At 43.7% G+C, this 16,437-nt stretch overlaps 1 protein-coding gene across 1 annotated transcript; it reads right to left on the bottom strand.

Moving 5' to 3' along the window:
* Positions 1-5,206: 5,206 nt before the first annotated feature.
* LOC131282480 (tyrosine-protein kinase hopscotch) lies at positions 5,207-15,625 on the bottom strand. Its single transcript, XM_058311960.1, has 13 exons — positions 15,312-15,625; positions 12,859-13,184; positions 12,447-12,720; positions 12,200-12,357; positions 12,022-12,117; positions 10,713-10,826; positions 10,258-10,559; positions 10,062-10,189; positions 9,343-9,991; positions 9,119-9,232; positions 7,972-8,528; positions 7,554-7,888; positions 5,207-7,485 (listed from the first exon to the last, which is right to left on the bottom strand). Exons 1-13 carry the CDS (start codon positions 15,549-15,551, stop codon positions 7,338-7,340), a joined length of 3,441 nt encoding a protein of 1,146 aa, XP_058167943.1. The 5' UTR covers positions 15,552-15,625; the 3' UTR covers positions 5,207-7,337.
* Between the last annotated feature and the right edge of the window lie 812 nt (positions 15,626-16,437).

The following is a 16,437-nucleotide window of genomic DNA, read 5'->3' on the forward strand; positions in this document are numbered from 1 at the left end:
ACATATATATATATTTATTAATTTTATTTATAAAATAATTTGTTTTACAATAAACAATAAATTTGTCTACTATACTGAAACTCGAAGACGATTATAATTGTTTTAAGGGTAACATTTGTTTTCTACGGAGGAGTAATTGAAAGTACACTTCGCAACTTAGAAACGCAATCTTCTAGAGATTTCATGCTTTTTAAATGTAATAAGCATCGTGAAAAAAACATTCAACTATTATCTCTTAAAATTACTTAAGACCCAGAGATCCATACTCAAGCTCAAGTGAAATAAGAAGATTGATCTTGGAACACCGAAGATCAACATCTAGTTCAGGGGTCAGCAAAGTCCGGCCCGTAAGAAAATGTTAGTGCTACTTACGAAAAATAAATCGCAATTCTTATCGGACTTGTTCACGCTGTTCAATACGGCAATAACTCGTTTACTTTGCATGCAAAATAGCTGAAATATTTACAATGCTTGACTCCTTTGCGCTGTCAACACACTGCGTCACCGGCCTACCCCACGCCTAAACACGGATCGGCTGCGAACACCTGGTGTTGCCGAGGGCTACGCGACCACTGGCGTATGGTGTAACGAGTCATCAGCAGCACAGCCGAGCAGACACTGAACCATAAGCCACGTAACCAGAAGAAAGAGTGCGCGCCCGAATGCTGCAGCGCGAAACCCGTCAGAACGTGGAACACTACAAACGACTGAGGACACAGCAAACCCGGCTCTTCGAGAGCAAGAAGCGCTTCTTCGCTTCGAGAAGTCGGATGAACAACTGATGGAGCAGCTAACTCAGTCACGGGAAACTCGCCAGTGCTATAGGATGTTGAAGATGACACGAGGCGGCTAAACGCCAAACGACGCAATATGTCGAGACGAGGAGGGCAACTTTCTTACGGACGAGCGAGAGGTGATCGAAAGGTGGAAGTGCTACTTCAACGGACACCTGAACGAAGCGGAATTAGGGGAGTCCAGCAGCGGCGCAGGCAGAATCGAGCAGCACATTAGCCAGGAGGTAGATGACGATGTGCTCCCACCATAACTATTCAAGATGGGTTCGGTAGAGCTTGCCGTCAGTATGCACAAACTAATTATGAAAATCTGGGAGCAGGAAAGGATACCGGAGGACTGGAAGCTGGGTGTCATCCATCCAGTGTACAAAAAGGGTGACAGAATGGACTGTGCCAACTTTCGAACCATCACTGTCCTCAAAGCCGCCTACAAAATCCTATCCCAGATACTCTTCTGCAGATTCGCGCCCCTTGCTACAGATTTCGTCAGAAGCTACCAAGCTGGGTTTGTTGGAGGCAATTTCACCACCGACCAGATCTTAACGACAGATCTCTAGAAGTGCCGAGAGCACCAGATCCCGACGCACCACCTCGACTTCAAGGCGGCGATACCATAGACAGGAAGGAGCTATGGAAGACCATGCGGCAGCACAGCTTCCCCGAGAAGCTGGTGCGGCTGCTAGAGGCCACAATTGGGGGGGTGCTGCGTAAGGTGAGGATCTCGAACATGGTGTCGGATCCGTTCGAATCTTACCGGGGTCTGAGGCAAGGTGATGGACTCTCCTGCCTTCTATTGAACATCGCTCTGGAAGGTGTCATGAGAAGCGCGGGCTTCGACATCCGTGGCACGATTTTCACACACTCTCTCCAATTCCTCGGCTTCGCGGATGACATCGACATCATCGGGCGGAACACAAGGACAGTGTGTGAGGCGTACACCCGACTGAAACGCGAGGCCGCAAGGATTGGATTGATGATCAATGCGACGAAAACAAAGTACCTGCTCGTCGGAGGCTCTGACAGTGACAGAGCCAGGCTGGGCGGCAGTGTATCAGTGGACGGCGACGAACTTGAGGTAGTAGAGAACTTGAGATAGTAGAGGAGAGGCAAGAATCCTGGACTTTGCTCACGGAGGACGCCAACGCCCTCGCAGTCTTCGAGAGGCGCGTGCTCCGGTCTATCTTTGGCGGCGTGTGTGAGCAGGGCGTGTTGAGGAGAAGGATGAACCACGAGTTAGCTGAGCTGTTTGGCGAGTCGGACCTCCTGACGGTGGCGAAGGCCGGCAGGATTCGTTGATTGGGGCATGTCATGAGGATGCCGGACTCATGCCCCACCAAGAAGATGCTCACATGCGACCTGCCCGTCACGAGACGACGAGGAGCTCAGCGAACTCGGTGGATGGATCAAGTGGAGCAGAACCTGCGAGACATCGGATGCGAGCGGGGTTGCAGGGCTGCAGCCATGGACCGAGCTACCTGGAAAACGATTGGTGACCACGCCATGTCAGCACGATGTGCTCAACTGTGAGCGGGCCAGAAAAGAAGAACAAGACTCCTTTATTAACCCTGCAAGAAAATGGCTCAAGAAATTGTCACACTGTTTTTTTCAACATGTTTGTATAGTTTGTGGTCTAAATCCGAAGAAACAATTTATGTTGTCCTAAAAATTTTATGATTATATTGATTAAATGATGGCCAGATTATATTGATTAAATGAGCGCATATGTGCTATATTTTAGTAATTTACCGATAATAAGCAAACATTTGGTTCAAATGCACCGATTAGTGTCAAATATATGAATAAACGTTTACAAACACATAAGAACTTGTTTTCGCAGCAGATGCACTCGAAATAAACGACGCGCAACGAAAGTAGAAACAAAACATGCGACAAAAAACTCGGGCAAAGTAGTACAAATTCCATCCGCTTGCCCGAGTCAGGGTCGGGCAAAACTGTGAAGGGGTTAAATAAATTAACTAACAGTACAAAAAACCTAAATTTATTTGTTGAAAAGTTCAAAGTTCAAAAGTTCAACGAAAATGTTCAAAAATTTAAACGATAATAGGGTAGCTTGGTGGTACCGAATGGAAAACACGGCGAGGTGGGGAGAAGAAATTCTAATAAACTAATAACTTTTTTAAAACTTAATAAATCAACCCGTGTAGTTTTTTGTGTAATCTTTATTTTCTTCATTTTAGGTCACTGTAAACACCAATGTAAACATCAAGTTATACTCAATCGTACGAGGAAGAGTAACCGTTTTCGCATAGGTAAAATTATGTCCTTGCATTGCCGTGTCTATATGTGTGTGTTGTGTGGGGGATGTAGGTTTATGAAGGTTTAACTTTTCCTTCTGTTGCACATTCTCAGGTTCACGGAACATTACATTAAAAAATGACAATTGATCTAATCTCTTCCATTCATATGTATATCATAAATCCATCTATTTTTTCCAAAATAAACAACAAGTGCGCGAGGATGTGAAAAATATTCTCACACTTTACTCACCCGGCGCACTACACACATTCTCAGATGACCACCTTCGCCTTGCACCGATCATGTTTCTCGTTTTTTTTTTCTCATCACAAAATCACATTTTGTTACAGCAGTACGTGAAGGATCCCGTCAGAAGAACAGGCGCCGCTAACTTTTCCAGCATGTTATGTTAGCCTGCCCAATATAGTGTTATTGGGCCCACAGCAGGTCAAATGTCGTCCTCCATATATTTTTTTAAACAAAACTACATTACACTCGTTGTAGGACATTATATTGTACCATAAATTCTTGGGAATTCTATATTTGTTCCTACCGTTCCGTGATATCATATCGGCTCTTCCTGCGCCTATTTGATGACTGATAAAAAATCTGTTATCTACCCAAAACAAAAAGAAAAACTTAAGCAACCCAAACAGTAGTCAACTAAAATCTCTATCTACAGCAACTAATTGAAGGCCCACACTATATCGTTTTGTAACAGGATTGCGATCAATGTTACATTCTTGCACCAAATACATTGCGTCCCGGCGGTTCGCGTTGTCAAACACGTTCCATCACTTCTCGATCGTCAGCTAAGCTCACTCACACCACCCCCACCGGTCTATTCATTCGATCCATTTAGCATTTTCCTCTAAACTATACTTAGGTCAACCATTTGTTTTCAGCTTTGTTTTTCCTCTCGTCTATCTATAAGTCACGGCGCAACTACTCAGTAAGGCGCAAACACAACCATTGCGGCAGTAGCAGAAACCAATGCGGTAGAAAATGTTACAATGTAAATTCGATATCTTCAGCCCTCGTGTTCCGTCCTCTACACATGAAACTTGTTCGCATGGCTCAAACAATAACAAAATATGGTAAAAGAGTAAATGAGGCCCCGGGCTAGATTCTCCTCTTCCTGCTGGTTCACATTTAGCGCCTGAAGCTATGCAAAGCGCGACACATGCATTCGTTTCGAATTTTTGAACGCTAACGGTTCGCTTTAAAGACCATAACGGTTTAAACTAATCACGCAGTGGAGGTTGAATGCGGGTTAATATACTTTTACATGTTAAGTTACTAGTAAGTAAACTATACCACACATGATGGACAGCATGAAACAATGAGTTTAGTCGAAGAAATGAGTTGGAAACGGCGGCGCGCCCGCAGCGAGCGCAGCGAGCGGACTGCGCTAGGTCTACCGAAAAAGAGAGTTTGTTATAGTTTTGAGAAATAAGGGGGGCCCGTGGGCCCCCCTCATACCGCACCTGTAGGTTGATTGCGTAGCCGACATTAACGGTACAAACTACGGTGCAAATACTCGTAGGTTGAATTTAACGAATTAATGTATTACCAATTGCATACATTCAGTTTAAACGTCCGCAAGAGGTGTAGCCACGATCGAAAACATGGCGGCCGGGGCCTCATTTACTCTTTTACCCAAAATATTTCTCTCTCCCTTCCCTTTACCGTCATAGCAAAAGCAATATGCAGTAGTATTTTGAGTTAACCTATGCGTTCGATTGTATAAAAGGAAATTAATAATAGTAATATGAATGCATCTCTCTACCGTCTCTACTATCCGCTATCCGACACAGAAGCTGGTCAGTAATCACACACCGCGCAGCTTTCGGCCACGATGTACACCTTCTTAACACCTAAGATGACTAAGCGATGATGCACGCGCTTCGCTGCTAACGTTCCTCGCGATGATGCTGGCCCACACACACACACACACACACATGTCTTATAGGATGGAACCGAACCACTAACTCGTAAATAGGAGCCATCTATGCTCATCCAAATCCTTATCTCATCGGGAAACCTTTTAAAACATTGACTGTCTTCTGCTGTACTTCCCAAATTCTCCAGCCTCTGGTTATCCAGAGACACTAGATATGGGGCGGGTGTGTGTCTATGTGTATTGTGAGTGTATTTTTGTGTTTGCCGTAAGCAACTCCTAATCCTAACCGTTTAACACTATCAACGTTTAATTTCTTAATGGAAAAAAGTACAAAGCCTCCCCACGTTCGGTAAAGGCTCGCCTTGGTCAATAGTTTGTTCATCATAGAATCTCCACCATGCATCCTACACATAAACATAATTTGTTTGTTTTTTCGCTGTTGTGTAATAATTGTTCTAGATTTTTGTTTCATTTTCTAGTCCTCGTTCAATCTCGTTTCTTCCATTACATCCGACCATGGGCGGACTCTGTTTAACACTTTGTTTTCGCTTTTGTCTCTCTTTTTTTTTATTCCTTACTAGTTGTGTTGTGTTCATGAAACCATCGTGGACTCTGTTAAGAAGCTAAAGCTGCTTTCACATTTTTTGCTGGCTATTTATGGTTTTTGAACGTCTTTTAAATTTTCTCACATTTCTGGGTTTATTTTTTACGTTTCTGTTGTTTTTTTTCTCTTTGTGTGTGTGATCGTTGTTCTAAAATTTCGTTCTACGTTTTCCCTTATGTCTTCGGGTTTCATCTTTTAAGTGGCACTTTGAGAAATTGATCTATGTTCATTTAATATGTGTGTGTGTGTTCTTTTTTGTTCCTTTTTCAGTATATCATTTCTTTGCTTGTTCGTTCGACTACTCTACTCAAGTGACTGGGAGCAAACATGCAGAGATGCAATAACTCCGAAACCCGAAATTCGTCACGACACAAGCCGACGAAGGTTTGTTTGAAAAAACCAATAAAAAAAATACTGCGTACTGGTGTATGCTTGAACTACTGCTTCAGACTTTCTCTTTTTTGTTGTTCGTTCAAACCAGTATCAGTTATGTGGTCGTTTTATGTTAAATTTCTCGCTGGTTTGTTCCTTTCGATCACATTCATCGTTTGGCGCATAAGGGGAAACAAGGACAAGATGGAGGTGCAGTGCAGTCTCTAGAAAAACTGAGCAGAAGAAAGAAAATAACATCCTTTCTAAGCCAAACATGCGCACTTGGTCGTCGTTTCCTTTTAACTACCGAAAGTGAGCGATCTTTGTAGCGCTTTCTTAAACACTATTTCAATGATTCAGTTAATACAATACCCAGCACGTTACTATAATTTGTGGGCGGTGTATAAGTTTGTTCAATTTAATCCAATCTTTGTTCGTAGACTTCTCAGTGCATCCAATTCGGGAAGAGGTGACCGAAACGAACGGGCCAACGGGTGTTGTTAAGGGCTAGACGGCACATTTCTTTTTAAATCGTTCGATTAACTAATATCCACTAGTTATAGGTATAGTTTGTTTTGTTCGTGTAAGTGTTTCTTTTGACAAATTTCACTAATAAGCCACATCTATATGTAAACATATTCACGGCACATACATTTCATTCCAATCAGTAGGATTTTTAAGTAAGTTTTCTAATTTTACAACTTCTTTGAGTCCGTCAAGTGTCTTCCATTGTAGTTTGTTTTTGTTTGTTAAGGTACAGGTTAATTTCTAATGTGTTACGATACACACGTTCGCCATACACAATTGTTCCATTTTTTTCCTATTCGATTTGTTTTTGTTCGTTGTTTATATCATTTATACCGCTAAAGAGCATAACGAAACCGATGGTTTCCCCTTGAACGTGGAAGGGGACGAGTATTTGCTTGCTTTTAAAAAATATAACACATCCATCAAGATTCGTTTACATAATATCCATGTACACAGAGTGCGTAAGACGGAGGAACGGCTAAAACGTCATTCATTAAGTATAAGTTTCCATTGTTTTTTTTTAATTGTACAGGCTCATATATCCATAGTAGTATTTCGTCTCGTTTTTTTTGTTTGTTTAAAATGTGTCCACCAAATTGACAAAACTCGAAGGTGTGTGGCCTTGCTTTTTTCAGTAAGTGTGCATAATAGATTTAGTGCAAAGTCTAGTAAGATCATTTAGTTTACACGACAGCTCTCGTGTGACCATCTCAATTTAACATGTTTCTTGAAGTTTTACTAACGTTCACGCACAACCCTTTTAACACATGGTGAACCGGTAGCTTTGATCATTACCTTCCTTCGATCAATCCAACGTCTTTCATCAGTCAGCTTTTAAAGCTAGGCTTTTAGCCGGATTTTAGTTTTTCGTATTTTTACACTATTGCATCAGTTCACCATACTCGTTCAACATTTCATCCAGCTGGTCCAGTAGTTCGCTGAAACTTATTCGTTCGTGTGGGTTCCGCATAAAGCAGGGTGCCATCACTTTATCATACACGTACGAAAGGTCACCCGGGAGTTGTAATCTATAACGAAGATGAAAATAAGTGACCGTTTCCGGCAAAAGGGAAGCTCCAAAGGCTCATTTACTTACATCTTCTTCTCCCTCTGCAGCAGTTGATACAACTGCTCGCCGCTCTGTACGTCCACATTCGAGTACGGTGTTTCACCGAACGTGAACATCTCGTACAAGGTTACCCCGAACGACCAGACGTCCGATTGGAAGGAATACTTTTGAGTTTCGAGCGTTTCCGGCGCGTACCATTTGATCGGAAGATCGCGCGTATGTCGTGCCACGTAGTAGTTGCTACCTTCGGTGACCTGCGCCAGCCCAAAGTCCGATATCTTTACACAGTCATCGCCTACCAGGATGTTACGAGCCGCCAGGTCGCGGTGAACTATTTTCTTCTCGAAAAGGTATTGCATGCCCTAAGCGAAGAGAGAAAAGAGAATCGTCACAGATCGGTGGTGGTGGCGTTGAAAAATTTCGCACATAATGCAGCAACACTTACATTTGCGATGTCCCGTGCCATCTGAAGTAGATCTTTCTCCTCGAGGGTCGGCCGCTGATAGCCAAGGTAGGACAGCAGTGATCCCTTCGGCACGTACTCCATCACCACGACCAACTTATCGAGCTCCTCGATAAACATAATAAAGCGCACAATGTTCTTATGCCGTAAGCCCTTCATGATGTCTACCTCCCGGCGGAAGTCATCCCGTACACGCTTCAGATCGGATCGGTCGGGCCTATCGTCCTGAATCGTTTTCAGTGCCACCTCAAACGAGTCATTGTTCTTCTCCAGCGTGCCCCGGTACACCCGTCCGTAGTGGCCCTCGCCGAGCGTATTGTGGAAGACTATCCGAGCGTTACCGTGCTGTATGTAGTCTGGACAGTCGTAGAACGTTCGCTCGCGGAAGGAATCTCCGCTGAAGCAGTTGGCGTGGTTGGAAAGCAGCGGATGCGAACTGCTGCCTCCACTCGACGTATTACTGTGCAGTTCACTTTCGCTCAAGTTGCTCACGTAAGACGACGATGTGTATTCCGTACGTGACCTCACCAGTGTAGAAGCTGTGTGCGCTGAAAAGGTGAGATAAAGAGTTATACTCATTGCTAATTGAACATATTTGTTTTTTGTTTTCTAATCCAATTCCGTCCATAGGAGCAAAATGCAACCGCAGCATACTACGCTTGATCAACATATTTTTGCACTCTTGCATCTTTCAAATCTAAACAAATCTATAAAAATCTAAACAAATGCCATGTGTCACATTATCGTCGATATCATTATTCAATTTAATTGCAAATAAAACCACCACAACGCGTTTTACAAATTAACAGCGTGCAGAAAACATAGAGAAAAGCTAACTGCTATTTCGAGAGAAAATGTCCAGATTAAACCAAACTGAGTGTAATAGATTGAAAAGTGACCACCTTCTGTGTAAAGTGCGAGTTGATAGAAAAGATCCGGAGTAGGGTTGGCAGTAAAATTCCTGCTCATGCTTGAATTCAAACAAAGCTTGCCGAGTATGAAGAAACAGCGTTAAGAAACTTTATGTGCACTGCAATAAAGATACTACCAATGTTTAAAAATGGTTATCAGTGAATTAAAATTGTCATTTCCAGAACAAAACAGGGGTTTTTGTTATTGTCATACTCACTGGTTTCCATTGAAATAATGCTGCTGTTGAGGTTCGTCTCATTGAGCAACGTCCCGTTCGAGTGTCCATTGACGTACCCATTCTCCACGGTACAGTAGCTGCCTTCCATTTGTCCTAAAAATTTGAACAACATCACAACATTTTCAAACCGATTTGAAAACCCAAATACGAATTATATGGTGGCCTCATTTTAGACCTCATACGTTCTGTATTTTTCTACGTACGTGCATGAACCAATAAACCGACGATCGTCTGCGGTGCGAGTCGCTTGTCCGGATCTGCGTGCCACCCGTAGTTCAAGCACTCGTAGATTTGTTTCGATTCCTTCAGCTCCGGCACCATCGTATCCCGCCACTTCCTCGAGGGTAAAAACTGGGCTGGCTTGTGCACGTGCATCTTCCGGCCGCGACTAAAGATTTCCCACAGCGCCGAGGTGCAGCTCCACGCGTCCGAGGCCGGATCGTGCCGCAGCTTGGCCACGCTATGCTCACTCAGATCCTGATACTCATACGGTATCCACAGCAGGTCCTCCTTCGTAAGCCGCCGCTGCCCATTCATGCCCGGGTCGCCGAGTTTCGCCAATATCCGGTGTCCGCTGGCGTCGTAGTTGATAACCTGCATCGTCGAGCAGCGAATGTGCCCGTGGATGATGCCATGCTTCTGCAAATAGTAGAGGGCACGGGCGAGCGAATGGCCAACTTCGATCAGTGCCACCGCCGGGATATTTCTTCGCATTCGCAAAAACTCATCCAACCGACCGAACCGTGGATACTCGAGGACCATCGTGATGGGTTTGCAAAGCGTCATGCCGTACAGTTTGATGATGTCGATCGAGTCAATTGTCGCCCACTGGCCAGCCATTTGAAGAAAGTCCTGTCGGGAGGGAGCCATTAAAGTAAGAACTTGTGGTCGCGTGGATAATGTACGACGTGTGCAGACTTACCTTCAAATACTCCCCTTCTCGGTCGTTCTTCAGCAACTTCAGTGTTACCTCCATCTTGCTGTTATTCGGTAGGAGGAAATCTGCCCGCGTACGCTTCGTAAACCCATCGCTTTCATCCTCCGACGCATCTAGAGAGAGATAATGGCAACTAAGTACACGAAACTTGTATTCAACACAGAGGCTTCGATTTTCTTACTTCGATTGACAACCAACTCCTTGGCGGCGTTGATAATGCCGGCCCGTTTCATTAGACCTAGCTCTTGGGTGCCACCGCCAAGCACCCGCTTCGGCGAAGACTTTTGTGTGGGGCGGCAGAGCAGCAGGTTCGGAGCGTTGTCGTTGTCCGACGGTGGCAATCGATAGACAGACGTTATCTCCGGATTGAGACTCTTCAGCGCTTCCGCTAGCTGGTTGTAATGCTCCACGGCTTTCTCCTTCTCGCGCTGCACGTGCCATTGATCGTCGGAGTAGATCATCTTGTACGTTTTTATCTGGCCACTAGGACACGAGTAGAAAAAAAAGGTATAATTGGAACGTAAGCAATTTCATACCAATTAGGGTACTATCTACGAAACTGCGGAACCTTTCATATCGATAAGATGCCGTATCTTGATGGCCTTCGGTTCCCAATTTGAATGTTCTTGTACTTACGCGCCTTCCAGCATATCGACGTAGTACGTATCGTAGTGCTTCTCGCATTGGCGTATGATGCATGCGCCGCAACTACTATTTTTTTGCCGAATCTTGTCGGTGGAATACTTTCCGCTGCGAACGAAAGCAACAACAGAGATCAGAAAAATGGTGGCTATCAAAACACTTTTCCCCGGAAAAACGCGAAACGCGAAAAAGGATGAAACTGTTTAATCCTTGCTAGTGGCCACAAACACGGCCGATCAAATGATTCCTAGAAAATCCTTCGGAGCTCTCTCGCTTGAGTGAAATGTTCTTGATTTTCCCCCAAAATTCGCCCCAAATTTTCCCGAAAACGGTTACGCCAGTTAGCGTAGCGATAACGGGGGAACAGGTGTTCAAAAATTCAGTTCAGAATTCCCTACAAAAACCACATCATCTATCATAGGATGCTCCATCCGATACCGTTTATGTTGTTGGGGCATCGATTTGCAATTTAACCGTTCGCAAGGCGAGTCAAAGGAACTTGATATTTGGGGTGGATGTACCAGTCTGGTGGTTGACGAAACACCACGGTTCCAGGAAATGGTGCTTTGCTAACCTTCTAACCAACTCCCCATTTGATTGATAAGGTGCGTGCAAAGTGCTACTGACATCTCTCCTCCGTTCCGAGATCTTTACGAGGCATTGCATTTGAATGAAAGATTTGATGAATGAATAAAGTGAACGAGATTTTCAGGTCCATGGTTCTCGCGATTGTAAAACCTTACGATTTACAGCGACTTCCGGGAACGCACTCCGAATCGTGTAGGAGGAATGTAGAACCTATGGGGTTTGTCTTTTTGAACTGGAACATCAGGACTATAGTGATCCAAGTTAGGGATCTGGACAAGAATTTTGCGAAATTTCTGGAAGCTTAAAGTGTTTACTAACATAGAAACAGTTACAGACGGCCATCGATTAACTGGCGGGCGGATTATCCGTAAGTTCAAAACTGACAGTTTCATAACTTTGCTGAGCTTTTTAGATGAATTTAAATTATTGTTTTTAGAGCGTTTAGTCTAGTTAGCTTACTAAATTTCAACATTGTAGAAACAAGAAATTATTAAAAAACACATATTTTTGTTAATAGACTTTCCTTCTCAACTTTACTCTTGCACTATACACGTGTATATGTGACGTACATTGACATGCAGTTTCGATTATCCGTGGAATTTTGATCATCCGGAAACCGACCGGTCCCGACGACCCAGGGTATGTTTTATCGATGTTATACTGTACTTCATCATCTTTGTCAAGTAATATCTCTCTAGGAATGTGTTCAACTCACCCGATAGGCCCATGGCACTTGTGGTCTTTCAGCCAGTCCAGCATTGGCGAGGAAAGATAACCTTGGCATAAATACACAGTCCATTTGCACATTAATCTGTGAAGGATAGGGATTGTCCAAGCGAAAAGGAAGAATTTAGAACCGCGTTACTGACATCCGTCCGCGCGTCAATACTTGCCGATAATAGCCGGCTAAACAGGTTACAAAAGAATGCAATTCAGTCTGATCGCGAAAGTCTATGCAGTACGGGTCGGTCTGGTCTTCCAGCGCAAGCTTGACCGTAAGCTTTTCCACCAGGATGGTGAGTATTTCATCGATGTTCGTCACATGCTGCCACTGTGTGGAGGAAGAAGGAAGGTTGGGTGCGTGTAACAACAGGTTAATTCGGCTTCCAAAGGTTAATGTAGCAACGTATGGAGTAGTACCTTGCAGGAGTAGAACACCTTCAGTCCCGGTGTGGCCGTGGCATCATCCGCCTCCAGCATCCGCTCCAGCCCGCCACCGGTCGAGCCGTACTTGGTGGTGTTGTCGCGTGATGCCGCGGTGCTGCCGTACGGTTGAAACCGTAGCTTCACCGGACACTTGCCGGTGCGTGAGCTGAACTCGCCCCGCGGGTACTGTATTTCCGCCGCGTACTCCTCGTACAGGTAGCCCGGCGCAATGTTGTCGATGTCGTTGATGTAAACGTTTTTGACGTAGCTGCGAATAAAATGCGAGTAAAAATAGCCTATTAATGTCGCACCCAAAAATAGGGACTACTCCAGCGAACAAACAAACATAAAAGGTGTTTGGCTCTATTTTTGACTTTCGTCGTTCATCGAGCGGGGTGCTACTTACTTGACATCATGGTCCTTCTGCTGGAGGGAGCTAAGCGACTGGAAGATTCGCTTTTCAGCAAAATTGAAGAAGCACACCGAGTGCTGCTTGTTGATCTTGCGCGGAATATACTTCTCGAAGTCGCGCTTCAGCTCATTCAGGCCGATCTTCTCATCCTCGATCATCTTCCGGTACATGTCGTTCACGACGTACCCGAGGATCTTGTTCTTGTACTTTTGATAGTCGATCTCCGGAATGCGGTTGTGCAGCAGATCGTACCGTAGCTGGTTGTAGTAGTAGTTGAACAACTCCTGGTCTAACGTCTTTAGGGTGGACAGATCGGGAACCTAACGGGACGGTTATGACAAAAGAAAGAATTCTAATAAGCAACAACAAACTACTCTTTGGGCCCTCTGCTTCTCTAAAAAGGCCTTTTTTGCGCATTAGCACATTAATGTACTGTTTACCGAGACGCCAAACATCTTCGTCTTTAAGTAAACCTCCCTTGCGTCTACTAGCAGCATCACACACCCGCTTGGAACGTGCCTTTTTAGCCCAATCAACAATACACGACAAACAGAGCGGAGGTGGTAACCGCGGAAGATGAATTATCTCCGGATAGTAAAACGTTTTACAAGGGGTTTGTAGATACGCCGACTTCATGTTGTGCATTGTTAGCATCAATTTCACCACGCCAAGTGCTTCTCGCGTGTTGTGTACACATATTTTGCATTATCATTAAACACCCGCTGCCTGATCCTGCAGGACCTAATCTCGGGTAGTGTCTGGGCAAACAATGGAGAAATGTTACCCCGAGCAGTGAAAAACAATATCAACCACAGAAGATAACACATTTCAGCAGTTTACAAGAAGATGTTATGCGAGATTGACGCCGGGAGGCAACGATTTACCAGGAAACCGGTTGTGACGTCAATAGAAAACATGTGATAATATTTAGTGATGATGAAACTGTAACAACAAACGGATAGGCGTTAAATTGCACTACCTTTGCTGGTAAAATAAGCAAAATCATTTTACATAAAAATGAATTAATGTAAATTTAAACAAATTATGTCTCATCTTTACGCACAAACATTCAATCTACGCAATAACCCAACACACATAACCTTTTCAGTGCTTCCTAATTTTTCTGAATATTGGTACGCAAAGATGAGAAACAATTTGTACAAATTTACTATAAAAATGCAACACGTACCCTGTTACTTAAGTTTGAACGAACATTTTAAAAATGTGTATAGTTTTGTTTACACTTTAAACTGATATTAGTTTGTTTGGTGTGACTCTCTAAGTCACCTTCTGAACCTTATGCTTATTGTGCCTGTGATACTAAATGAAATACCAATTGTTCATATTTTTGATGATTCATTTAGTGTCCCGTGTATAGCCGGTAAAGTAATAGTTAATTATGTATTATTGAAGTAACAGAAACATATAGTTACTGCATGGAATCAAACATCAAATCGTCGTATCAAAATATCTTTTTCCTGAAGCGACACAAATTGGGTCGTTAAATTATACAGTCGGTCGCAAAATAGAGCATACATCTAAACGAGAATTGGTTTTTCTATCAGAACTAAATGAAACATTCACAAAATGCAGTCTTTTAAGTTTGCTTCTGTAGCTTGTTCATTGTGCAAATTGAATGCACAAATTGCCTTGCCAATATGGCCCTTAAATTCTGCTATACACAGAGCTATATTTGATAAATCACAGATATAACGTGTTCATGTTTTGTTCTTTTTGACAATATTACGTAGTTTAACAGGAATTAACTCCTTCCGCAAAGTAATTTTATGTTGAAGAGATTAGATATCATAAAGGATTTAAAATTAACCCCTTCACAGAGATTAGATATCATAAAGGATTTGAAATTAACCCCTTCACCCAGAGCCAGGCTCGGGCGGAAGGAATTTGTACTGATTTGTCCGAGCCTGGCTCGGGCAGGTTTTTGTCGCACGTTTTGTTTCTACTTTCGATGCGCGTCGTTTATTTCGAGTGTACCTGCTTTGAAAACACGTTCTTACGTGTTTGTAAACTTGTATGCACATATTTAACACTAATCGACGCAATTGAACCAAAGTTTTGCTTATTATCGGTAGTTTATTGCTGATCACATTAACAAATAATGTATATGCAAACTGACCATCATTTAATAAAAAAATTCCTAAAATTTTTCGGAAAATATCATTTTTTCTTCGTTTCTAGATCAAAAACTATAGAAAAACACAAAAAAACAGTGTGACAATTTTTTAAGCCATTTTCTCAACTTGCCTAGACTGTGAAGGGGTTAAGTAAATTCCTACTAAGAAACTCCCAAAAGTCCAACAAATCCATTATATATCGTTACAAGCAAAGGATTCTCTAATCCACTATTGACTGTAGTTAAGTGAATTTCTTTTTTTCCCCGTATCGTTAGAACATCGTAAAAGATCAGAAGTTATCCACAAACTTACCTTGAACCGCACCCGGAAGTCGTACTTCTTTTCCGGCGACGGCCGGGTGCACCCGGCCAGAAACCATCTCTCCCCGTGGATCCGCAGGCCGACGAGCGAGAAGACCAGCGGTTTGATCTTCAACCGCTGACAGATCCACCGGCAGAGGTGCTCGCACGTATCCTCCGGACCACCGACGGGGACATTGATGAAGCTGTCCTCCACATAGTTGAACACCTGGTACACCACCTCATCGGGCATAGCGAGGTTTGGGATTCTCTCGATGGAACGGTGGTGCGACGGACTTTCCTTTCCTAGCTACTTATGCGCACTGCTTGCTCACTTTCCTTTACCCTACAAAACTATTTTCACTGACAAAGCCACAGCAACGTCGTCTTCCGCGAGGACGTTAACTCTTTTCGACCACGCGTCGCCGAATTCTACGTTTCCATATGTTTCTAAGTTCTACCACCGGCCCGTTTTTTTTTGGTCAACAACGTACGAAACCTGATGTTACTTCCTGTCTACCGGCAGCTCCTGCCAGCTCGGAACCGAACCAACGTCGGACGCAAACGCATCACAACACAGTGCAGGTCGCGCGTGTAGTATAACGCACTTTGAACATTTCATCACAATATCACAGATACAATTCCTCGTTTTCTCCTATCTCACAGGTGTAATAAGATGCAGGCGGTTTGGTGCTCCTAGTGGTGGTGGGTGGTGGGAGCCCAGCCCTCCTCTATTGTTTCCGTCTACTAATTGAAACCGGATCCATTACCGTGTGGATCCCTTTTATATCATGCACCCCGCGGGGGGGTTTATCGGCCGCGTGATCTTATCGATAAGATTATCCCGACTGTTTCATGGGACGAAGGCGATGAGTCGATGAAAAAAGCACGATGATCCACAGGATAATGCTTGACTTCACAACACTTTCCCGTTCTCTCTTTCTGTCCCTCTCGTTCGTGGTACGTAACCGTGATGACGGCGGTCAATTAACAATCCTGGGTGGTGGTGCCTTGGAGTTTACCTGAAGAGAGAGAGAAAAAAGGGTTCGACAAAATTAGTGGTAATGAATTTCCACGACGGGCCGTACAGCATGATGATGATAATAAATATGAGCTCCAGGTAAAACATCCTGTGTGCG

The sequence above is a fragment of the Anopheles ziemanni genome, chromosome 2 (genome assembly GCF_943734765.1).
Source record: "Anopheles ziemanni chromosome 2, idAnoZiCoDA_A2_x.2, whole genome shotgun sequence".
NCBI lineage: Eukaryota > Metazoa > Arthropoda > Insecta > Diptera > Culicidae > Anopheles > Anopheles ziemanni.